The 25,245-nt window shown below is 46.6% G+C and overlaps 1 protein-coding gene across 1 annotated transcript; it reads left to right on the top strand.

Moving 5' to 3' along the window:
• The first annotated feature begins 587 nt into the window (after nt 1-587).
• Nucleotides 588-24,775, top strand: LIPG (lipase G, endothelial type). The gene is made up of 11 exons (XM_037806204.1): nt 588-636; nt 1,079-1,197; nt 4,073-4,254; nt 5,900-6,079; nt 7,244-7,355; nt 12,642-12,863; nt 14,685-14,927; nt 16,084-16,204; nt 17,194-17,412; nt 20,730-20,834; nt 22,750-24,775. The coding sequence occupies exons 2-11, from the start codon at nt 1,101-1,103 to the stop codon at nt 22,769-22,771; spliced, it is 1,503 nt and encodes a 500-aa protein (XP_037662132.1). The 5' UTR covers nt 588-636; nt 1,079-1,100; the 3' UTR covers nt 22,772-24,775.
• Nucleotides 24,776-25,245: the final 470 nt, after the last annotated feature.

Below are 25,245 nucleotides of genomic sequence, written 5' to 3'. Positions count from 1 at the left end.
CGCGGTAAGAGGGCGCTTACCACGTGCCAGGCGCCGCGCTGAACGCTTTGATACATTTTGTCTTTTAATTTTCCCCGCGTCCCGAAGCGGCAGGAACTGTTATTCCCCCTCCCCCGTACTGCCGCGGAGGAAACAGCCTGGTGGACGTCTGGAGGTTTGCCCCGGGCTTTGCAGCTAGTGAGTGGCGGAGCGAGGACTCCGAGGAGGATTTGTGTGATCCTGAAGCCCTGGCCACAGCCCACCGCACCTCAGTTCTGCCCGGCGACCGTCCGATCCCGCTGTCTGCGCCTGGCTCAGGTTGGCTCCGGCACCTGTCGCGGGCCTCACTGGGCGGGCGGGAGTCGTGGGAGAAGACAAGGACCAAGAGGGTGACCAGGTGGCTCTCCCCATCCGGACCCGCGTGGGGCGCGAAGAGGTCATTCCGGGTGCGGGGGTCGCTTTGCAGCTTGTGGAGCACGGCTTTCCTTCTCTAGGGTCGCGTGCCCAGTGGGTACAGGGTTTCGAGGAAATGACCCAGCAGACAGGAACTGCTTTTCCGAGGGTGTGGGAGGCCGCACTAGGAGGAAGCGGGGTGGCGGGAGACCCGAGGAGCTGGCGCCGAAGGACCCGAGGCTGCGCGCGCGGAGCGTCCACGCGGTGGGTGTGCGGCGCTTTCATTCAAACTTCAGCGAGTCTCGGTTCGGGCGTCAGCGAAGGTGTGACCAATCAGAGTCCAGAGACGGGAATAAATTATGCAAATTGCCATCTGGCGATGGGTCAGATGACTCTGATACTTTAAAAATCTACCTCGCGGGTTCCCCGCGGTGTGACAGCGGCGAGTCCTGGCGTCCCGGGAGGCCCCGGGTGAGGGCAGACCTGGCTCAAACCCCTTCAGCGCCCCCGCCCTGCCCCGCGCCTCGCTGTAGCAAAGTTTTCATTTTCCACCTTCTCCCTTTTCGCCCTCCTCCTTCCACGTCTATCTCAACAACCTCAGGTGGAGAGAGGGCTGCCCCCTTCTGTCTTGCCAGCTTGGATTGCTGGAAACCCCGAGAGACTGTTTTTTTTTTATTTTGTTTTTGCCTTTAAATTCCTGTTTCAGGGGAGGGGTTGTGCGGGAAAGGATGAGAAACCCCGTTCCTCTGCTCTGCCTCGGGAGTGTCTTTTGTTGCTTTGCGGCGGGAAGCTCCGCCACGGTTGGTCCAGAGGACCCGCGGCAAGGTAATGTGGATTCATTTTTCCTTCGCCCTCAGTTCTTTTCTATTTGCTAGGCTCCCTCTGTCTCGCCTACCTTTCTTCAGTCCCCCCCTCGTTCCCGCGAAATCCTCCTTCCTTTCCCACCTTTGTGTCTATTTCCTCCTCATCAGCCTGCAGTCCGCTTGTTTCTGGGATGCTTCTGGCACGGCGCCCTCCCTCCTGCTCGCTCTGGGCCCTCCCCGCTCCCCGCCAACCTGCCCTTATCTGGTTCCCGGAGTCGGCGCTGTCCAGTCCGCCAGCTGCCTGCCAGCAGCTCTTAAACCCATTCCTTGTCTTGGAGTCTGGAGTTTGAGAGGCAAGAAGGTTGCTGGAAGAGCTCTGTCGCCTGGTGCTCCTCCTTTTACTTTCTAGAGTAAAAGGTGGCAGGGCGCTGGCTTTGGCTTGATTAGTGCTTGCTTGCTGGGTCACTGGCTGAAGCTGCTGGGTTTATTCCTCCAGGTCGCCAGCCTCCTCCTCCTCACACTCATTCCTCCACTCCCTCTTCATCCCCCTGCTCCTCTCCATCTTCCTCCTACCTTCTGGCCTCTCTTATCTCTGCCTTCTGTGTGGCAGTCTCTGACGTCAAGGAGGAACTGAAGGAAGTGTGCCCTGATGGAGCATGGGGAGGGTCACCTGTAGCGAGTCCCTAAACCACAGCCAATCATTTCTTCTGCTGTGATGCTGAGGTTGGGCCGAACTGTCTTGGTCCATGTCAGTTAATGTACATATATGTGTTAGGGAGTGTGTGTGAGAGTTGAATGAACGGGAAAGGCTTGCTTTACTTAATGTGCTTCCAACTCTAGTGCTAACTAGAAATGTGAAATGTGAACTGAATAGGGCACCTTTCTAGTTCCTCTCCTGTAAATGCTCAAGTTCCTTCCAACATCTATGTTCTGTGATTCTGGTATTTGTGGGCCTTTTCATTTATTTGAAAAGTATTTATTACATGCCTGCTTAGTGTCAGGCAGTCTTCTTGGAGTTGGAGATTCACAGAAACAAACCAGGCAAAACTCCTTGCCCTTTTGGAGTTTACATTCAGTGGGATGACAGACAATAAACTAATTAAATTATGCAAATGGTATTCAGTGTTATGGAGAAAAAGTATAGGAGGACAATAAGGAGTGCTGGGGGGTGGGGTGGGGCGTTGGTGAAATTTTAATATGGTGGTCAGAGAAGGCCTCATTGAGAAGTTAGCCACTGAGCCAGGTGAGTGAGCTATGAGGATATCTGGGTGAAGAACAATTATAAAGTCCCTGAGGCTTAAGTGAGTCAGGCCAAAAGTAGTAGGAATGAAGCCACAGAACACTGGGGCCAGAGAAAGCCAGATGCTAAAGTGAACCGTCTACATCGGTATGTGGATTTATCCACAAATCTGTCTCAGCAAGCCAGCAGACTTCTTTTCTCCTAGACTTCTCCATCTGGTCCCTATGTAAGTGGCTATCTGGATGGAAGTTGGGGAGGAGTTGACCTAGTTATGTCTGTAGTTCAAATTTCTGCCTATTGGGGCATTTGTTCATTACTTTCATGACAGTTCACCTGAGTTCTGCTCATGTGCATTCAGGTGAATTTTCTGTAACCTTATCCCTCTTACATCTGGTGCATTCTTTTCTTTCCCCCAGTCCCCCTCTCTTCACCACCACCCTCCCCACAACTATGGTCTCTCCTTTTTCCCTTTTGCTTTGTAATTCTGTTATACATTATGCTCCTGGGATGGTCACTGGGAGTCCCCCCCCCCCCGCCCCCCGCCAATTGCTGGGTGAAAGGATAATGTGCTATTTCAATTTCTTAGTCTGTTATCAAGTGATGGTTTCCAGAATGGCTAAAAAAGTGCTGGGGGTGGGGGCCCATTTATGACCATCTGAGATGGTATGGTGATGACAGCACCTACTTAGCATCAAAAGACCATTGGGATCATCACTGAGACTGGCTGTGCTTTGGGAGCAGGGCTGTCTGCTTGGTGGCACTGTATGTGAGCAGTGGAGCGGAGGGGGTGGTTTTGCTGCTCTTACGAGGCTCTCTGTGGCCTCGGTCATTTATTTAACAAACTAGTTGAATTCCTGGCACATATCCAGCACCACAAGAGGCACTGAGGATGCAAGAAGTCTTTGAGCTAAGTGCTGGAATCCAGCCGCCAACACTAGAGGAATCCCAGTGTGCAACAGGTCCATGATCTCTTACCTCCAATTCTAAAATCCCAAATCTCTCAAAATTGGAAAATTTGTTTGATAAGTTGTTTGGCAGCAACAACAAGCCTTACCTGAACTGAATTCATTAGGTGACCAAAAACCGACCTGAACTGAAAGGGAGCTATTTATAATCTTTTTTTTTTTTTTTTTTGCCACGGAGTGTGAGAGGTCATGTATTTCCCTGCAGAAATTTGTGTGCTCGAGTCATGGGGGAAGTCCCAGACCCCACTGGGGGTGTAAAGTATATGTATCATATACTATAATGTCTTTCTAAAATCTGAAAAATTCTGAATTCTGAAACCCAGCTGGTCACAGGAATTTCAGGAACAGAATTGAAGACCTATACTCTAAAAGTAGGAAATTGAGAGAAGGAAGGAGAAATTGTTTTGGTTGGGAAGAAAAGAGAAAAGCAGGAGAGAGACCTTTTTATTTCAGAGTCACAGTAATTAATACTAGCGAGTAATAGGTATTCTGAAGTGTAGATGAGATGCCCATTTTATAATATCTTCATAACTCCTGTGGTTGGTGAAGAGGGAGCATGTTTTCCTCATTCAGCTGATGTAAAAATGGGACCCCAGTGAGGTTAAGTAATTTGCACAAGATTGAACAGAATTAGACCCCAGACCTCTCACTTTCCAGACCACTAAATGTACCCACACTGTGTCCCCCCCAAGATGCGCTCCACAAATCCAGGGATGTAGAGGCTGCCGCTGAAGACTCTGTGAAGTTCAGCCTCCGCACCTCTGAGGACCCAGAGCATGAAGGATGTTACCTGTCCCTTGGCCACAATCAACCCTTAGAAGACTGTGGTTTCAACTTGACAGCAAAAACTTTTTTCATCATTCATGGATGGACGGTGAGTCCTAGGGGAAGTAGTTCTGCAGCTTTACACAGGATTTGGTTTCTTTTGTTTCTGTCAATTAAAAAGAATACTGGTGCTTCCAGATTCCAGTCCCCCCACCCCCCCACCCCCTTTCTTGTGGGCTGCTTGCATTTCAAATGTCTGTGAAGGATGTAATGGGCACTGCACTGGGAGGGGGGGGCAATGTGGGCTCCAGCAGGGTGGATTTAATGCTGGCGTACAGCGGGCTTTCAGAAAGGGGCTTTCCTAAGGACAGGAGCCCAGCTCCACCAGCTCTTAAGGGCCCCTCTAATTATACTTAATTACATTGGTCAACCACTGCCTTGCGGCAGCCATCCCTCCAACAGAGCTGCGCTGAACTGAAGCCACTTGACTGGCTGAGTGAATCCATGAGGAGCCGGCTGGGCTGAGTTGCTGGCTGTGGTTGGCATGGTGCCCTCCTGTTTGCATAAAGATGGCCTGGTTTAAAGGCACTGGGTCTCTTTATGTGCCCTAGCTTAGCAATTCGCGTTGAAAAGCCATGACAAACTTCAACAAAAAAGAGCTTTAATGCCCTGCTTCAGAAGCTTTTGACCAGTGAGGGATTTATTCATTCATATAATGCAGTCCGCAGGAAAATGGCACTATTAAGTGAGCAGGTTTCTGCCTGGGCTAATTGAGAGGACACATTCCTCTTCTTCATGATGAGAAATTCATATCCGTTACACGCTGTTGGGGTCGTGCCTAGGTGGGGGTAGATGCCTACCTTCCTAATGTGATTGAAAAGGCGATTAAGGGCCTGTCGATCCATCCTCATCCCACTGCCTACAATTAGCATTATGCCTTTGAATCTTTTTCAGTCTCCCTGTCAAAGTGCAAATACAAATTGCCCCGACTTCAAATGGGTTGCCTTCCAGAAAGTTCTTTTGTAATCTGTTTGGAACTTGGAGCAGCAATTTCCCATAGAAACAAGCTTGTAAATGGTGTCTGGGTTCCCAGGCTAGGCATACAAAATCTTTTTATCTAATAATGTACTTGTGGATAGGTTTACAACTGGACCTGGTCAACATTTATAACTTTGCTTCTGTGAGAGAATGTGTCCTGATTACCGATTTGGGATTCCAGGGACAGATGTTTCCTACTCTGGGGTCAAGAGGGGTGGCAGAGATGGGTTGTGGAAAGGGGTCATTTGTTAACTCTGCATTTGTCTAGGAGAAAGCATCTCCTTTCCTCTCCCAGAGAGAAGCTAATTCTCCCTGGAAACTCTTCCCAGCTTCCTTTGAATGGTGAACCAGGCCACTTGCCTGACTGTGACAGGGACTCAGACTAATCTTATGCCAATTTTACCATTAATGTATTTATATGGATTACAATCTCATAGTGACCCTATCAGACAGGCTCCAAGAGCCTAGACACCAACGATGAAAGTCTTGATGGAAAAATTTGAGGTTATAAAGAGCAATGGAAGACAAACATCCATGTAGCACAATTCTGCCTATAGCTGGCCATGCTCATGTGCAAATGTTTGGCCCCTGAGCAGCCAATGCAAAAGTTCTGGACTCTGGCTGGAGAGAGGGTCATGGAACTGAATTTCCAAACCATTAAAGATTTCTGAAACCCAGAAAAGAACTTTAAAAGTTTCATTGTTTTTTCTCTGCAGATGAGTGGCCTGTTTGACAATTGGCTGCACAAACTCGTGTCAGCCCTTCAGACAAGAGAGAAAGATGCCAATGTGGTGGTGGTTGACTGGCTCCCCCTGGCTCACCAACTTTACACCGATGCAGTCAATAACACCAGGGTGGTGGGACAGAGCATTGCAAGGATGCTCAACTGGTTGCAGGTGACTGGGGATAAAAGGGGGTAATTTTTCCCAGGCATGGTGTCATCCCAAACCTTCTTAAGGAAGAAGGTCAGACTGTGATACCGTGAACCTCAGGAGTCTGATCACAATCTTTGGATTAAACGTTTTACTGAGTTGAGTATAGCTTGAGATACTTGAGAGCTGAGATTTTTAAAGAACTTTTTAATTATTGTCAAATCTCTGGATTTTTCATGTTAGTTTTTTTTTTACTGTAAGAAAATTTGCCCTATGTGCCATTACTTGCTGATTTTAGAAACTGACACTCTTAGGTTGGCTGGGAATGGCCACCAGCCAGGTCTGGCTTGTAATCTTAAATCGCAACCAAAGTCTGCTCCTGCCTCATGGTTCTGTGGAGTGGAGAGGGAGTGGGTTAAAAAAAATGTAGTTTAATAACTCATATAAATTATTAAATATGGTAAACAGACCTTGAGGTCTGAAATTTACTTTTGATAGGTTAATGATTTACCTGAGATCAGAGGACTTATACGAGGGGAGGGATCCACTAGCAAAATGACCCGATTGTCTGGGTAATTCCAGCCTGACCTCTCTTTCACCCAGGAAATCCGATGAATTCTGGCAGCATTTTGGTAAGGATTCTGGAACAGTCCCCCAGTCCCAGAACCATGGGGTCAAAGTCTTACCTCTTTACCCCTCACTAGCTGAGGGCTCTATCGGAGTGTGATGTGCCCTTCCTGGGGTTCCAGTTGGGCTCGTGGGGAAGAGACTGACACTCCTGGCAGCCGTGGTTGAGCTCAGGCCCTTAGAGAGTGGTCACAGAGCCTGCTGCTGCAGGCTGCGGCTCGCATGTTAGTTTCCAGTGAGTAGGTGACTTTGACCTCCACCCTGCTGCCTCCCCCTTAGATACTGCAAGAAAGAACAGAAAACGTGTTAGTGTCAGGTATGTAGCCTCTAATCACACCCTCCATCTGCCCCCAGCACTTGGCATTTGAAGTGCCACCAAGGCCTTCTTTCCTTCCCTTACCTGTTATGACTGATGTGGGTTGCATTGCCAGCAAAGCCCCTGGGAAGTGTCCGTGGCTCCTGCGTCGACTCTTACGCTGTGATTGAAGTGTTGAATTTAGGGGAACCCTGTGGGCTACTGACCATACTCCTCAGCTCATTTGCTTTTGTGACTTCCTGCAGGGGAAGGATGGTTTTTTTCTCAGTAATGTTCACTTGATCGGCTACAGCCTCGGAGCTCATGTTGCTGGATACGCTGGCAACTTCGTGAAAGGAACAGTGGGCAGAATCACGGGTAAGCTCTGCTTCCTCCACTGACAGCTGGTGATCCCCTGAGCCCCCTCAGCTGCTCTGCCACCCTGGCTTTCCCAGACCAGAGTGCTCCCGTGTGAGGCTGCATGAGTGAGTCGCAGAGGGTTAGCTTTGGAAGAGGCCTGTGAGAGCATCTAATCCAGTGCTTTGCAAAAGTTCCTTTTAGTCACAGAACCCTTTTTCCAAATTGAACCTGTGTGGGACCCCAATATACGAAACAGATAGAAGGGGATGTTCTGGTTGAAGCTGGGTCTATGGCAAGTAGGATGAGCCTTGCCATCTGGATCTTCCCTTCCCTGGAGGAATCTCAGTATCCCAGAGCACCAGGGAACACCAGTTTGAAAACTGATCTAGTCCACCTCCTCATTTTACAGGCAAGGAAGTAGACATAGAAAGATGAGGCAACTTGCCCAGGGACTAACAGCTGATAACGAAGGGCAGAGGCTGGAGTGGAACTGTGGCGTCGGAGCTTTTGGGAGCTGGTGTCTGTTCTTGGCTCATGATACTTCAGGGCCTCGAGGGAAAGAATGAGCAGTGGATTCCAGTTTGAGTTTTGCTGTATCTCTGTTTCATCCAGCAATGGTCTCTTTCGAATGTTTAGGGGCATGTTTATTAGTGATAATTATCTGTTTAAAATGGGTCATTAAATTTTTTCATTAAAGAGAGCTTTCTGGTATCGGTACCCATGTGGTCAATAAAAAATTGAGCTCTCCATCTTGAAAACTCCTCCTTAGTGAGCTTTTAATGTGAGAGTTCGCATTGAATCATTTAATGATTGTGCAAGTAAAGTTCTTTTTTCCATTTTTGGGCCCTCTTGGATACACACACAGAGCTTTTTCTAGGCTAAAATAAATGGTAAATTTGTTATCCTGAACTTTTATCCTCCTTTCAATATTTTTTAAATTTGTGTTCACCCCCAGCTGCCCTTTCACCCTCAAGATGCTAAGGGTTCAGTCATTCACCTAAGAGGAAATAGTTCATCAACTTTTTTTCCCTGAAGTGTTTTCATTTTAAAACTCAGATAGAAGAGAATCCTTGGCTAAAGAATGATTCAGTAAAGGTAGAATTTCAGGTTTCAGCAAGAAAGTGGGACGGTAAAGTTTAAAAAAAATTGTGCAGTTTTCTTAGCCCTCCTTGAATCTTTATACCCAGGTTTAAGTCTAACACATGCATGCACACACATGTACACACACACACACACACCTTCCTTTGGATCCAATTATTTGATTCAGCATAGCTTGAGAGCTTTATTTTTGATCACCAAGACTGCAGGACCTGAGCTGGCTCCAAAGTGGCCGCACATGACTGATCCTTAGCCCATTTCTGGTGCAAAGCAATTCGACTCTAAGCCGCTCTGGGTCCTATTGTCTGAACACCCCTTCTGATCCTTCAACTGAGTGGTTTCAGAGCCAGGCTGGCTGTGTTCTGCAGTGAACAGGAGGTCCCTGCTAGAATGTCAGGGCCCCACAGAGCTATGGGCAGTGAAGACAAACTGCAGGCCCTCCTTTCTGGACTTCCAAATCTGAAGTGAAATGAGGCTAGAGGGGAGCTTTCCAGTTCTTTCCCTCTGCCTGTTTGGGTGGCAGCTGCAGACTTGTGGGCTTCGCCATCTCTCCTGAGGCTGGCAGGGTTGCTGGGCAGAATGCTAATCAGGGCTCCAGGCTGTCTATGTGGGGCTTGGGCCCTATCTTGAGCACTGCCCCTTCCCCCTGGAATATCCCTTGAAGCAGGGACCTGGGCTGAGCCTTACATGAAGGAGTGACTTCTGTCCAGTTGTCAAACAGCATCTCAGAGGTTATTTGGCTCACCTGACACATGCCGGTTGGATGTCTGATGGGGGAGATTTATGTACCCTCCCCTCCTTTCAGCGGGCAGACTTCCTATGGGCCTGGGAGCTGGTGGTTGAATTCCCATCTTGCTTAGGCCAGAGGTTGTCGAATGGAGTTTGTTAGAGTTTTACTTTCCTTAACTTCCTCCTTAGGCTTACTAGAGAAGAGGTCATATATCTAATTGAACGGGTGTCTAGTTAGTTATAAATAAAAAAGCAAGAAAGTGATGCATTCAGTCAACAAATGTGAATTCAGTGTTGACTGTAAGTTCTGGGCTGGCTGCTAGCTAACAAGGACCTTGTGTGTGAGAAGTACTTTGTGCTTTCCCCATATCCTTAAGCCTCAGAATAAGCCTGCAGAGGGGTCTTTTTGGCCTCATTTCACAGAGTGGGAAACTAGGACTCAGCCACTAAATAATGGTACCAAAGTCTTACACCCTCCCTATAAGTAGCAGAGCTGGTATTAGACTCATGCTGTCAGTTGGAATGTTCCAGAGCCCGTATGCCTAACCACTATAATTGGTTGCCTCACTTTTGTAGGGAGAGATAAGTTAGCTGTTGAAGTGCAACAGGCTCCACTGCACAGCCTCGGAGGTTTTCCTGTGTGTGTGTGCTCCATTTTTCTGGACAGAGCACCACAGGGAGGAGTCTACACTGAATGGAAGCGGGGGGCAGTTTTCCATCTTCTCTTATTTTGGAGGGGGTGAGTTCCCTTTCCCATTCCTGATGTAAAAAGTAAATTGTGCAACTTTTCCCCAGAGTCCGTGAACCTCAGACCCGTGTCAGGGGCCGTCAGGGCAGGGCAGGCTGGGCCAGCCTGGTGGGCGAGGGCAGGGTGGCCCATCCGTGCTCAGCCCGCCCCCCCACCAGCCTGGCGAGAAGCCCCGCCAGCGCCCGCATTCCTCCGGTGCAGCTGGGTTTCCATGGCACTGGCCGTCTGCTGGGGACCTTCGTTCCCTCTAAGCAAAGAGTCCCTTTCTTGCATTGGCTGCAAAGCAGAACGTTCCCTCTCCTCTCTTTTTTTTCCTTCCAGGGAACATGGTGAAAGGCAGGGAGAGGCCACTTATGTCAATCCCCTGGTCCTTGCAGCTTCTAAAATGGGTCATCCAGGGCTCTTGTGGGCAGACTCTGCTTTTTTTTTTTTTTTTTTTTTTTTGCCATCTTTCTTTGGGGGTGGGGCTGGGATGAGTCCCCTAGCAGCCTGGGCTTCCTTTCTGCCTTGATCATACATCAATTTGTCGAAATTTCTTCTGAAACCTATTTACAGTTTGAGGCTCTATAAGCTCTGATGAGGAGTGAATTCTACAAGTTTACTGCCCCCTTCTTTATTTATCCTGAAATTGCCCCTCTCAAGCCTCCCAACGTGCTCGGTGGTTCTACTCTGCTGGGATCTGGGGCATGTGGTCCTGTTACCCATCTCCTCCTTTCACAACTCTTAGTCATATCCTCTCCCTGCCATTAGCCCAGGGTTTCTCAGCCTTGGCACTATTGACATTGGGGGCTGGATAATTCTTTGTTGTGTGGGCTCTCCTTTGCAGTGCAGGATGGTTAGCAGCATCCCTGGTCTTTATCCACTTGCTTTCAGTAGCACCTCCCCACCCCCAGTTGTGCCAACCAAAAATGTCTCCAGACATCACCAAATGTCCCCTGAGGATGGAGGCACATGGGGAGCAAAATCACTCCCTGTTGAACTGCTGTTCTAGCCTGACCAGACCCCCTTCCCCTGCTGCACATCTTATCTTTTCCAGAGAGTGTCTCTGTGTCTTTAGTGCAAAGAGCCTTCCAGGGTGAGATGAATCCAGTTCCCATAATTACTTGGGCTTGGTAATAGTAGCTGACAAGCACTTAATCTAAATATCTCACATAAACTGTATGAATTAGGGTGCTAACCTTCCATTTGATAGCTGAAACTGAAGCACAGAGAAATTTTTCAAAATCTGGTCCACAGACCATCTACTTTTACCATCATCTGGACAATCAATATATACTTCTGGGCTCCACATCAGATTTACCAATCAGAATCTTTGGGGGGTGGGTCAGGGACTTGGGAATCTGCATTTTAAGCTTTACAAGTTCTTTTTTATTTTTTTGAATAGTTTTACATTCATGTGGTTCTCAAATTAAAAGATGGTGAAAAGTCTTGCTATTGCTGCTACCTGCCCAGTTCCCTTTCCTGTCCTCTCCCCCAACACATATACTCACAGGTAACCAGTTTCTTTCTTGTCCTTCCAGAGGAGTTTTTTTTTTTTTTTTTTTTTTTTTTTTTAATAGCTACATAGTGAAATGTGAATTTTTAACAAGTTCTCTGGTAATATTAACAGTTTCACATGTGAAAACCAGTCAGGCACTGCCTGCCTGCTTCATTCAGAAAGTTTGGAGGCAAAAGAGTTTTTTCATTGTGGCTGTAAAATAGAGGCATTCCAGAAGCCTGGATTATGGATTTTCAGTGTCTCTGTGTGCTTCCCTCTCTTGTGTTCCATCCACGCACTTGACTCACAACCAAAGAAAGGGAAAGTGTAGCTCAAACACCGATAGCTGGGTCTGGGGACACTGAATTCTTCCTGCAAGAGGATGTAGGCCACATAGTTATTCTGTGAAAATTCTGCTAAAACTAAGGGCTGTGGAAGACTCTCAGTGGCAGAACAAATGCGACAAATGGTTTAGTTTCACTAGCCAGAGTTCTTTCTAGAACTGCTCCCATTCTAGCAGTCATGGTTCCTTGGAACTACCTGTCAGCATGAATCCTGTGGACAGTTTACTGAGTCAGCTGTGGGGTCAGGACATATGAAGGATTCAGAAGAAAGTGTAAGTTCCTCAACAGTGGAGATCAGATGTTTTAGTTTCCTTGGCTGCTCAAGCAAAAATCATGCAATGGGCTGGCTTAAACAGTGGGAATGTAATGGCTCATGGTTTTGAGGTTAGGAAAAAGTCCAAATCAAGGCATGATGAAGGTGATGCTTTCTCCGCGAACACTGTGGGGTTCCGGGGCTGGCTGCTGGTGATCCTTGGCCCTTAGCTTGTCACATGGCAGTGTCTCCTGGTCTCTCCCTTCTCTTCTGGGTTCTGTCGATGTTTAGCTTCTGGCTGCTCCCTCTGTGGCTTTCTCTCTATGTCTGAATTTCATTTTGCTTATAAAGGACCCCAGTAATAGGGTTAAGACCTATCCTGATTGAAGTGGACCACACCTTATCTGAAATAACCTCATCAAAAGTTCCTACTAACAATGGGTTCATGCCCACAGGAGTGGATTGGGTTTAAGAACATGTATTTCTGGGGTACAGACAGCTCCAAACCACCACACCAGGACTTCCATGTCTTGATTCATGGGGATGGGCTCAGAGGATTTCTTCATTCTGCACATGTTGACTTAACTTTAAATAAGGATTCATTGTATCAGTGTACCTAACATAGCGGGTCTTGGCTCCCCCATTCTTGCTGCAGGTTTGGATCCCGCCGGGCCCATGTTTGAAGGGGTGGACATCCACAAGCGGCTCTCCCCTGATGATGCAGACTTTGTGGATGTCCTCCACACCTACACACGCTCCTTTGGCTTGAGCATCGGGATTCAGATGCCTGTGGGCCACGTTGACATCTACCCCAATGGGGGTGACTTCCAGCCGGGCTGTGGACTCAACAATATCTTGGGGTCATTTGCATATGGAAGTGAGTTCTTTCTTTTCTGTCTCATGTGGAGGTTTGACTCAGTTATCACATCTCCTTCTAAATCCACCAGACCTGTTGTGTTACCAACAACATTCTTTTTGCTATTACCACCCCCCCCAATTGCCCTCTAACTGTGTTAAAAGTTCATTATTATCCTACAAGCCTGTTAGCCATCCAGAGGTTTCTGCTCTGCTTTCTCATGCTTTTTGGTCACAGTTGTTACTGATTGTTAATTTTTAATGACAAAAGGAATACATGTTATACATGTTTGTTGAAAAAAAAATCAAACAATATAGAACTTCATAAAGCAAAAAGTGAAAACCACCTCACCTCCCATTCCGACCTCTACTTTCGCTCTTCAAAAGTAGACAGTATGAACAATTTTGTGTGTATCCTTCCAGTCTTTTCTCTTTGAAAATTTATTTATGTATGTGTGTGTATGTGTGTACTTATGTTTTTCAAATATGGGATCTTCACCACATTGTTTTACAACTTTCTTTTTTTCAGTCCTGATATATTACCAACATTCTTACACATCAGAGCACATAGATTTAATTACCTTATTATTTCGAAGGCTTTTAGTATTACATAGCATGGATAAACTATGATTAAATGTTTGGCTAATATTTTAAAGACATAAAACCAAGTTGCCTTTCCCATTCAATTATGGTTAATTTTCTGAATGCCTGTGCATGTTCTGAGCAGACTTGGGATAAACTGAATTTGCTGCCGAGACTGTATCATGGCCTCATGTGACCAGTCCCTTTCTGAGTTTCCCATTCGTTCACGGCCTTGGATCTGGCAGCCTTTCCTAGGTTGTGGCCCCAGTTGGCCCTCTCCACTTTGATGCTCTGCCCCGTGGATGTCCAACTCTGTCACTCAGTCTTAAGTGACAGTATGATGAATAGCCAAGAAGCCCCTGCAGGGCTTGGAGGTCACCCCTCTTCGGGATATGGGAGGATGGCATTTCTTGAGATTGGTGGTTCCAGTGAGAAAGGTGTAGTGACAGCTTTGCCAAATATTTCGTAAGGTCCGAGGACTTCTTTAAACGATTAGACTCAGACCCTGGTTATAAGAAATAATGATGTACAAGGGGCCAGAAAATACAAATTATACTCCTAACTTTGCAACCAATTGTCTGTATGAACCTGAGCAAATCGCTTCACCTCTATGGGTTTTTGGATCTTAATCTACAATTGAAGGGATTGAACGAGAATGGGGTCAACAATAATTTCTTGAAGGGTCAGATAGTAAATATTTTAGGCTTTTTTTCAGACCATACAGTCTCCATTTTTAAATTCTCCACTCTGCTGTTGTAGTGTGAAAGCAGCCAAGGACAATACATAAACAAATGAGCTTGGCTATGTTCCAATAAACCTTTCTTCACAGCAACTGCAGCCAGCCTGGAGGTTGCAGTTTGCCAACCCCTGGACTAGATGATGTGAGACACTGACCCATTTCCAGCATTTGGGGACCATAGAACTCTACCAGCACCTAGTGACTCCTACTGCACAGCTGGTCTACTTCACCCTCATCAGCACTTACTATACATGCTCTCTGGCTCGTTATGGCTTTCTGTGTTAGTGCTGCCTTGCCACTTAGAGAGTAAGCAGTGAAGTGGCGAGAATGGCCTTGCATTTGTCTATGTCCTAATAGGAGCCCAGCACAGTGCTAGACATGTATTAAAAATGACACAGACAAGAATATTAGCACCAACAATAAAATTAGCGAGCACTTCTCAGGAATAGAGTCCTTGTGAATTAAGTGCTCGAATCGTCGGGAAGGAGCTCACGCTCCGTGTTCTCTCTCTTCCTCCCCCAGCGATCATGGAAGTAATGAAATGTGAACATGAGCGGGCCGTGCACCTCTTTGTTGACTCCCTGGTGAATCAGGACAAGCCAAGCTTTGCGTTCCAGTGCTCGGACTCGAACCGCTTCAAAAAGGGCATCTGCCTCAGCTGCCGGAAGAACCGTTGTAACAGCATCGGCTACAATGCCAAGAAAATGAGGAACAGGAGGAATAGCAAAATGTACCTAAAAACCCGGGCGGGCATGCCTTTCAGAGGTAATCTGCAGTCCCCGCAGCAGCCCTGACAAAGGACCTTGGTCCTTTCCCCCTTTCCTAACACCGTGCTGCAGAAACAGAGCCTTTCGCAGCCCAGGAGATGGCACAGCGGATCACACTGGGCAGGCCTGGGAAAGCATAATCTTTAGAAATAAATGATGGGGGCTCCTTTTGTGATGTAAATCCTCACATCCCTGATCACAATATCAAGATCTTCAATTTCTATCTTACATTTAACTTTTCAAGGCTGTTTCACATTTGTTTTCTCATTTAATTGTCACAGCAAATCAGAGGTAGGTAGAACAGGGGTTCAAAAATATCTGACATTTTAATATTGCATTATAATATAAGTTTTGTGAGTATTATTTTACATATTAGAAAGTCAAAGCTCAGAGAGATTAATAGTTTGGTTCTTAATGCTAGGTCAGATGGTGTTTCGGTTTGCTAAAGCTGCTGGAATGTGATATACCAATAATGGGTTGGCTTTTAACAATGGGGATTTATTAAATTACAAGTTACAATTCTAAGGCTGTGAAAATGTGTGAATTAAGGCATCAAGAAGAAGATACTTTCTCAGAGGAAAGTCTTCTGGCATCCAGGGTTCCTTTGTCACATGGGAAGGCACATGGAAACATCTGCTGGTCCTTCTCTCCTGGGCTCTGGTTTCAAAATGGCACTCTCTCCAAAATGTCTTTGGGTGTTTTCTCTCTAAGCATCTCTGAGCGCTCTCAGTTTTATCTGTCTTTTACCCTCTCATAGAGGATTCCAGCAAGGGAATTAAGACCCACCTTGAATGGGCTGGGTTGTGTCTCCATGGAAACAACCTAATCAAAAGGTCCCACCCAACAATAGGTCTGCCCCCACAAGGCTGGATTAAAAGGACATGGCTTTTCTGGGGTACATAACAGATTCAAACCAGCCCACATGGCTAGATAGCGGCTAGACGAAAATCCCCCAAAGATTTCCCGACCCCAAGTTCAGGGCTTCTGCACTACACTGATATCTTATCTCATTGGACAGAACAAGTCCAGAGGGAGGCTGGAGACTGTGCTGGACCAAAGGAACATCAGTCCCTAAAACTTCAATGTTTTGGATCAGAGGTGCCCTGAGGGGACAAACAAAACTCACAAATGTCTTTGTTTTTCCATCTCTGCAGTTTACCATTATCAGATGAAAATCCATGTCTTCAGCTACAAGAACAAGGGAGAAATTGAGCCCAACTTTTATGTCACCCTTTATGGCACCAATGCAGATTCCCAGACTCTGCCTTTGGAAATGTAAGTCACAAGTTTCCTTTGCTGATTTCAGGACAGAGACCAAGCTGGTTTGAGAATGAGCTAGAGACCGTGAGCATGTGAGCCAGTGCTAGGAAGGGAAATCTGATGGCTTGAGGGATGAGCTGTGGGCTCTAGCTGGCCTCCGGAGTCTTTCCTTCCCACTGTACACTCCCCACCAAGCCCTTGACTCAGTGTTTCTGGGAGGGAGGCTCTCGTGGTGAATCAGCAGGGTGAGAAGCTTCTGGGATCAGTTAGGCAGAAACTGCTGTCTCATTTCAGGTATGCCTGCCCCTGAGGCCTTGGGAAAGTTGACAACATAAATGTCATCCTTAGACCTTTCCTAATTATCTGACTGTGGAGGGGTGGGGTGGGAATAGCAATCTGTATATATATTTTTGAGCACCTACTAAGTGAAAGCACAAGGTCAAGTAATATTGGAATTGTGAAGAAATGTCAAGGTACTTGCCTCTCAGGATTCTGGGTCTATCTGGGAGACCAGATTTACACACACACACACACACACACACACACACACACACACACACACACACATACACACATACCCTCATGAATACACACAAATGGGGTGAGGCTGGCCATGCCAAGTGCCAAATGAGAGGGACAGAGAGTAAGGGGCTAGGAGGGAGGGACAGATCCCTGTGGGCTGAGAGGAACTGCACACCATCTATTTGGGATGTGATTTCTTTGGGTTTTCTCATTTCTGCTCTTTCTTGATCCTGTTCCCCAGGAAAGAGCCTAAATGGGGAGATGCACAGTTGGTTAGGATAGAAGCACAGGTGCTGGGAGCACCCAGGAGCTTCCACCCTGCTTCTGCTGGTGGGATGTGGAGGGCCCGAGGTGGAGAAGGGATTGCACACTCATTTCTCTCCAGTCCGTGTGGGGTTGGGGCTGTCACTGTGTCACCCCACATGACCTGGCAGTTTACCAGTTTGCAGGGGAGAGAGACCAACTTCTCTCTCACCTTGTAGAGTGGAGCAGATGGGCCTGAATGCCACCAACACCTTCCTGATCTACACCGAGGAAGACTTGGGGGACCTCTTGAAGATCAGACTCACCTGGAAGGGGGCAGCTCAGTCCTGGTACAACCTGTGGAAGGATCTCCGCAGCTACCTGTCTCAACCCCACCAACCCACGCAGGAGCTGAACATCAGGCGCATCCGGGTGAAGTCTGGGGAAACCCAGCGGAAGTAAGTACCTTATGCCCCCTCTTCTGCTCATGTAAATAGTGGGCAGAAGTTATGTGCCTCTGCTGTGTCCTTCCTTTGCTAAGCATGCACCTTCTGTCCTTCAGTATCCAGAGCACACAGATCAAACTGCAATATCTTTTCAAGGACAAACTAATTCCAGGTCAGCTGCTGAGGACTGATGTGCAACGTGTGCACTGATCACTGGCCCTTGGCTGAGAGGGGTGGGCATGTGGGCACTGAAGTCCAGCCCTTATTATGTTTGTCAAGCCATGTGTTGATCTGGAGGAGAGGTTTTTTTTCCCCTGCTTTGTTTAGGCTCTTTAGCAGAGCTGCTTGTTGATCTGTTTTCTATGGGGTCCAAGCACCCGAAAGGCTTTGCTTGCTCCTGTCCAAAGAAACCAGGGTGTCTCATCCGGGAAGCCCCCAGCTTGCCCTGGGCAGGGGAAGCCTGTGGGAGGACCTGGTTTCCCCAGCATCTTATTTTCAGAGCATTCTTATATCTCTCCTTCAGGGGCTCTGGGTCAAGGACAGGGGACTGGGGTCCTAACTTCAAGTTAACAGAGAAGTCTCTGTGCCGTGCCAGCTGGCAGTTTCCCACTTCTTTTAACTCCAAGCCTAGCGTGAAAGATCCAGACTTTCATCAGATCCTAATACCATGCTTTGACTCTCTGAGCAGGCTTCTTTCTAAATAGAAATGTGGGGTGGGGAAAAGGGGTCAAAGCCAGAGAAGCCTGGGAGACTTTTGTCAAGAGAGGGGGTTTCCTTAACTAAGTTCTTCGCACTCTGGAGAGGTTGCTGCCAGCCTTGGCTGGTAGGAAGCAGCCTCCACCCTCTTTGTACCTCTTCTGGCATTTTCTCCTTTGCAATTATTCATGTGCCCAGTTTGCATCCATCATCTATGGCAAAGCCTGCCAGCAGAGGAAAGCGGGGGCTTGAGTCCCTTGTCTGAGTGATTCATGTTTAGCAACCCGTGAGCTGGGGTTGCCAGATGGGGTGGGTGGGAGGGGAGGAGCTGTTAAACCAAGCCTGTGATCTGGATAATTGTGTATCTTTTTAACCCTCTTTGCTTTTGGGAATGCAACCTATGCCTATGGGTGTGGTAGCAGATAGATTATTATTCTTATAAAATATTTCAAATACAATAAACACCCATTAAAACACCACGGAGACTTAACAAACATTAGTTTCATATGTTTCAGATATAAGAGAGATTGTCTCAGATATATTTGAAGCCCCTTTGTGCCTTTTCTCTGTCCTATTCCTTCTCCTCTTTCAAACCAATTGTAGCTAATATTCTGATATTGGTATGTTTCCCTCCTTGCTGTTTTTATACCTTTAGTACTTCTGTTTATAGCCATAAACAATATATGGAATCATTTTGGATGCTTCTGAACTTTACATGAAAGGAGATATCATTTTACAAGTTGCTTTTCTTGTTCAATATTTTTTGATGAAATGTATCCAATCCAGGCGATCCACATTTAACTCCTGTGTATAAATCCTCATTGTACAAAGATACTAGAGTGTTACCATTTTTCTGATAAATATTTAAGTTGTTTCTACTGTTCTAGCAGTTACGAATGCGGCTGCAATGAACATCCTTAAACATTATCCTTGTGTACGCACGAGTGTGAGGGCTTCTTTGGGGCATGGAAACCCAAAAAGTGATGTTTTGCTGGGTTGTCGTATTCAACTTGACTAGATATTGTTAAATCCCTCTCCAAAGTGGTTGGAGCAATTTTCAATCTTAGCAACAGGATCAGAGAGCTCTTTTCTCCCCCTCCTCCTCCCCAACCTTTGGTGCCACAGTCCTGCCATTCTGTTGGGTGTGACTTGGTCTCCTGCGGCCGTTCGCTCTGCGATTCCTGATGGTGGGTGAGGCGGGTCCCCTGTTTCTGTGTCTGGGCCTCCTGGGGGAGGTTCTGAGGACTGTCCTGGACGGGGGTCAGCATCTGGTCAGGTGTGTTCCAGGGCTCACCAGTCTTGCTGCCCACGTCTCGGAGAGTTTGGCTGGAAGTTAGTGTTGAAACGGTTGTTAGACCCTTGATTATTTGTGATCCTGGTTGTCAATCTGCTAACCCTTGGGTTTTATGCTGCGGCAATCTTATCAGTGGATATTTATGGAGCATCATACTCTAGGTGCCTCGAGCTCCTCCAGCCCGCATCGTGGAGGAATAAACCACAGATAGAGGAATCATCGAGCTGTTCAACACAGTGTATACTGTTTTAAATAAGTAACAATAGCAAAAGCAACACGTGTTTAAGAATATACTTTTTTTTACTAAATTAGAAAGTCGAGGGAGGGTTAGATTCATGGGGGCCCTGGCCATCAGGGAGGCTTCCAATCAATTTTAATCTTTATATTCTATTGTTTGATTTTTTTCATTGATGATTGATATATTGTTTTGTATTGTCCATTTCCCTGTGCTATCTCAACTCTATTGTGGACTAAGACAGAACATTTTAAAAAGCTATGGTCTTCAAAAGGGAGATGCAAAATGAGACAAAATAGTTTCAGTGGCTGAGAGATTTCAAATGGAGTTGAGAGGTCACTCTGGTGGACATTCTTATGCACTATATAGATAACACATCTTAGGTTTTAATGTATTGGAATAGCTAGAAGTAAATACCTGAAACTACCAAACTGCAACCCAGCAGTCTGGACTCCTGAAGATAATTATATAATAATGCAGATTACAAGGGGTGACAGTGTGATTGTGAAGACCTTGTGGATCACACCCCCTTTATCTAGTGTATGGATGAGTAGAAAAATGGGGGTAAAAACTAAAGGACAAATGGGGTGGGATGGGGGATGATTTGGGTGTTCTTTTTTCACTTTTATTTTTTATTCTTGTTCTGGTTCTTTCTGATGTAAGGAAAATGTTCAGCGATAGATTGTGGTGATGAACGCATAACTATGTTATCATACTGTGGACAGTGGATTGTATACCATGGATGATTGTATGGTGTGTGAATGTATTTCAATAAAACTGAATTTAATAAAAAAAAATGCTCAGAGAGAAAACAGGAAAAAAAAAAAAGCTATGGTCTTAAAAGACAGGAAGCCTTTTGCATAGATTAAAGGTGGCACGGGGGCCAAATTATGGAAGATTTCAAGGCGAGTCACGGCTTAGGGTCCTTGTAGCACTGATGGGGAGATCTGAAGTTTCTTGAGACAGCACGTGGTCTGATGGAAACTTCTCTTTTCTCTTTGCTTCATCTATCTCTAATCTAGAAAGCACTGTCTGGCTGATGCATGGCCACATGCCTCCGCTTCTAGAGTTCTGGCTACATCAGTGGTTTTTTTTCCCTCTTAGGTTGACTTTTTGTGTAGAAGACCCTGAGAACATGAGCATATCCCCTGGCCAAGAGCTCTGGTTTCACAAGTGTCGGGATGGCTGGAGAATGAGGAACGAAACCAGGTAACCGGGACTTCCTCATATGCTCACTCAGCACTTGATGACTCGTCCCCTAGTAGGTGCCAGGCACGGCTCTGGACACTTGGGCACAGGAGTGTTCACAACAGATGAAAATCCTTTCTCCTATGGATCTGGCCTTCTGCTGGAGGGAGACAGAAAAATAAGTGAAGTATGTAGGACATTGGAGGGTGATAAGGTCCCTTCTCGCTCTCGTTCTGCCTGGCCTCAGGCGTTCTCTGCCCACGGCCCTGCTGGAATGAGGTCTCTTCAGTAAGGAAATCCCCGTGATTGGCGTCCATGCCCCCCTGCCTTGGTCTGGAGTCTTTGCTGTAGACTGGTGCTGTGGGAAGGCCCTGGAATTTCTGGCTTCCTTCTGGGCACCAGGATAGAGTGGGGTTGAGGGTGGGGATAGGATGGGGGTAAGGGAGAGGTATACTTGACCCCCCCTTTTTAGGTTTTCTGGAACCAGCTTGGTGAGAAGGGAGAGGAGTGGGCCTAATTCTGCCCCTTTTTTAAGAGTGTGAACCCTCATGTAGGTAGAGCTGAGTCAGACAAGGCGTTATCTTGCTTCAGGGTCCCGTTGCCCCATTATTTCACACGTCCTCAGAGCCCGCACGCCTGCTGAAGGGGTGGGAGAGGATCCCCGCAATGGCTCCCCTGCCCTTTACCCTAACTGGGGTCCTAGGTAATGACACTGCTGCCATAGACATACACTTTGCAGGTGCCCTCCCTGCGTTCAGTGCCTTACCTACATCACCTCATTTAATTATCATCAACCGCATGAGGCACGCATTGTTATCTCTGAGTACAGATGAGGAAACTGAGGCTTGGGGAGATTAAGTCACGCTCCCAGGGTCACCCAGCTAGTGATGGCAGAGCAAGGATTAGACTACACTAAAGCCTGCATTATCTCTGGAGCACAGTTTCTGCATACTCCAGAGAAGTCCCTCCACTCAGTCTGGGTGTCAATTATTGAGCAGCTGGGCCCTTACTGGGGTCCCCAGTGACTAAACGTCTGCCAACCCCGAGGGCCAGGCTGCATCCTCCGCTGCTCTGCCTCCTGTTTGGGAGTGTCAGCATGACCACAAGCACACTAATCACAGGCCTTGTGGGGTTCTGGGCCCATCTCTTTAAGGGACTCAGTTGAGTATAGGCTCATTTTCTGCTATAATAATAGTTTCAATTCTTGATGTTTGTATTCACATTTCTACCTTTTAAAGTGCTTCCACACAGACTACTTCCACATAGACTATCACATAGACACAATTCTTACATGGGATTAAGATATTTTATTCCTTCTTTCTGCTCCAGAACTCCATAATAGTTGAGAACTATTTGACTCACTTCATCCTACTTCTTTTAGACAATAAGTTGCTCCTTCCCTTACCCTCAATAGAACAGCAAACATAGGAGCCCAAGTAATAAATCAATACTGTGACCCTGTCAGTGTTCTCCCTCTTACCCAAGCACTGCTCCCCTGCTCAGTGGTAAGGATATTGGGGTTCAGAGAGGTTCCTGGCACCTCAGTGTTGCCAAAAAAGAATCCAGGTCTCTTGACTCTCAGTCTTGCCCACTTGCTGCCAGACTACAGTTTCTCTTGTGTTTCTAGGCCAAGGCAAGAGGCACTTGGATAGCTCTCCTCACATCTGTGTATGTGTGTGTTGGGGGGAGGGACATTGTGCTACATGTGTAACTGTGAGAATGGAATTAGGAAACACAGAGGGAGGCCCCCAGCGCCTTTATCGAGGTGTCTCTGTGGCTCATTGGGTGAGGGGGAGATGGACGCACTCAGGATCTTTTCTATTTGTTCTCAAAGGAAAGCAAGAAAAATAGTCCCATGGGAGTGGCAAGAAACCTTGGTCTTGTTTGTTGAGAAGGCGTGCTAACGAACACCATTCTCTCGCTGGGTTCCTTGCAGCCCGACTGTGGAACTTCTCTGAGGGGGTCTGTGGAGTCTTGCCAGTGAGGACCCACCACCTTCCAAGCACCTGGAGGAAAGTTACTGCTGATGACCCACCTGATGGAAGGACCCCTCTTGGACTTGACCCTGGGGCCTGGGGAAGAGCTTGCTTCCTGGGCCCAGGCCTTTGCCTCCTAGGGTGGCTGGAACTTCTTGCCAGATGGGACCCTGGACAGCTGCCCTAGAATAACTCTAACTCCAGCCCTCCATTAACACCTCCCTGAAGGACCGAGTCCAGAGTGCCCTGGGGCCTCTTATGTACTCCGGGTTGGTTTCTAAGTTGCCAGGTAAGTCTGCTCTTTGCCCAACAAGGAACGCTGGCTCTGAAGTGGCTGTGTGTGGAAGGCTGTCAGCTGCTTGACCTGATTTGAGCCTCATTTGGAGGCCTTTCTCTGGGAACTGACACATGTCAAGGTGGCAGGCCTGTTTCCTTTTCCACACAGACAGGGCCGAGTAGATCTGGGCTGGTGCTGACCTTGCCGATGGGGTTCTCATGGCCTGTGGTGGTCAATTCTGGTTACATCTCAGACATTCCATCCGGCTCTCCAACTCGCTCTCTAAAGCACAACTCAATGGCTTACTTATTTTTCCACTGTTCATTTTTTTTCAGTTGAGCAAATGTTTTTTAAGCACTTAAAATTAATTAGTAAGAGGCAGTAGACACATTACTAAACCTCTCTGGACTTTGTCTCCTTGTTTGGAACTTAATGGGGTTGGGATTTCTAGAATCCTTTCCAGCTTAGATGGCCCATGAGTGTGGAGGTGATGAAAGGCACGAGGGACTTGGGGATGTCAGGGACCCTGAGGCTTTATGGGTAACATGGAGCCATTTCCCCTACAAGTGACATGTCTGGTCATTTGCAGGGTAGCAAGCGGAGCATCATACATGCTGGGACCAGAAATGGTGGCCAATTGCCTGATCTGATGGTTTTTGAGCAAAATCTCTTCTGTTTAGGGAGCTAGAAGGCATTACATGTTTTATAGAAATCTGTTTACACAGAAACCAGCACCTGCCAAACAGAGCTGGGTCTGAGATTAATACATTGCTTTTCCCTCCTTGAAATATCTTGCTTTAATACCAGTGCCTTTTCTGTATTGAACTTATAGGAGAAGCCTCCAATTCTAGATCTTGATTTGAATTAATATGTATGATATCCGAGGAACGCTTTTATACTTTTCAAAAGATTTTCATATGCATCACCTAATTAGAGTCTCAGACAGAAGGTGAGCAGGGCAGCTATGGTTATCTCTCTTTTGCAAAACTGAGGCTTAGTGAGGTTCAGCCACGTGCCTAGAATTATAGGCCAAGTTGGTGGCAGAGCCAGGCTGAGGACCCTGGTGTCCTGGAGACAGAGTCCATAGTAAGCTCATCTCTGAAACTTCACAAAGACTTCCGCAGCCGTTTCCCACCACTCGGCCTCAGATAGGACAAACAAGGATTTTTTTTTCAGTCATCCATAAAATCATGTACCCTTTGGTTAACTTATGACCAGGAAACAACCTGTGCTAAGGGGTTGGGTTTTTACGGATGAGATTTCTTTGGGAGGAGGTATGATGTCAGGTGGGGGGAGAGGGTGATTTTCTTTGTACTTGGGTTTTTCATGGACACTATTTTAATCTGTATTGTGCCAAAGCTGTATCACTGTTTAATGCCAAACTTCTGAAGACATGCCAGTTGAATTTTAATTCAAAGTATGTCCTCAACTCAGTTGTGTGCTTCTGTTGCTTCTGTGATTGCCATATAGCCAAAGAGAAGCATGCATCATTGGCTGTGCATCTGGTTACTCCTGCCTTCTGCTTTTAGTAATAGAAGCCTTGAAAATGCAGTCCTCAGTGGGTCATGTATTTATGCATTTGGCTTGAGGCCTTATTTGTATACAATGATGCTTTTTTAAATGCTACTTAGAACACTATTTATTTCTCAAATGTACATAATGTATATGAGCAAATACATGGTTGTTTTTACTTTAAGATTAACCAATTTTGATAATGTAAATTTTAATAGTAAAATAATAAAAAAAACTATATAATACTTAATGGTATGGCAACTCAATTCTTAAAATTTAAAAGAATTATGGCTACCTAAGCCTATGGTTTGGCAAAACATTACTGTAATACAAGACGTATTCTCTGTCTAATACTCATGTTGGCAGGAAGTTCCCTAAAGAACAAGAAGAAAAATGATTTGAATTGCAGCAGGATGGTCTGAAGGTAGATGTTAGGAAGAACAGGAAGGGTGGTGGACATTGGGGAACGTGAGTGAAGACATAGGTTTGATTGTGTGGGATCCAGAGTAACAGGACTTAAACCATAGAGAAGTTGAATTCTCTACTGCATTACAGTATTAAGGTTATGCTGCACAAAGCCAAAGGGGTCCAGGGTCTTAGTTTTTGCTCTGCCCTCGTAGGGTGTTCCCCTCATCCCCATAGTCCCAGGTGAACCCCAGCAAGTCTC

The sequence above is a fragment of the Choloepus didactylus genome, chromosome 16 (assembly GCF_015220235.1).
Source record: "Choloepus didactylus isolate mChoDid1 chromosome 16, mChoDid1.pri, whole genome shotgun sequence".
In the NCBI taxonomy this organism is placed as follows: Eukaryota; Metazoa; Chordata; class Mammalia; order Pilosa; family Megalonychidae; genus Choloepus; species Choloepus didactylus.
Note: the sequence above shows the minus strand (reverse complement) of the source record. Positions and strands in the feature narration are given on the sequence as shown.

What these genes read in the sequence shown, in the direction of transcription:
- LIPG (XM_037806204.1), top strand. Translation starts at nt 1,101, where the DNA reads ATGAGAAACCCCGTTCCTCTGCTCTGCCTCGGGAGTGTCTTTTGTTGC. An exon ending in GGGGTCATTTGCATATGGAA is followed by an intron (nt 12,864 to 14,684) that starts GTGAGTTCTTTC and finishes TTCCTCCCCCAG; the next exon opens with CGATCATGGAAGTAATGAAA. An exon ending in TCTGGGGAAACCCAGCGGAA is followed by an intron (nt 17,413 to 20,729) that starts GTAAGTACCTTA and finishes TTTCCCTCTTAG; the next exon opens with GTTGACTTTTTGTGTAGAAG.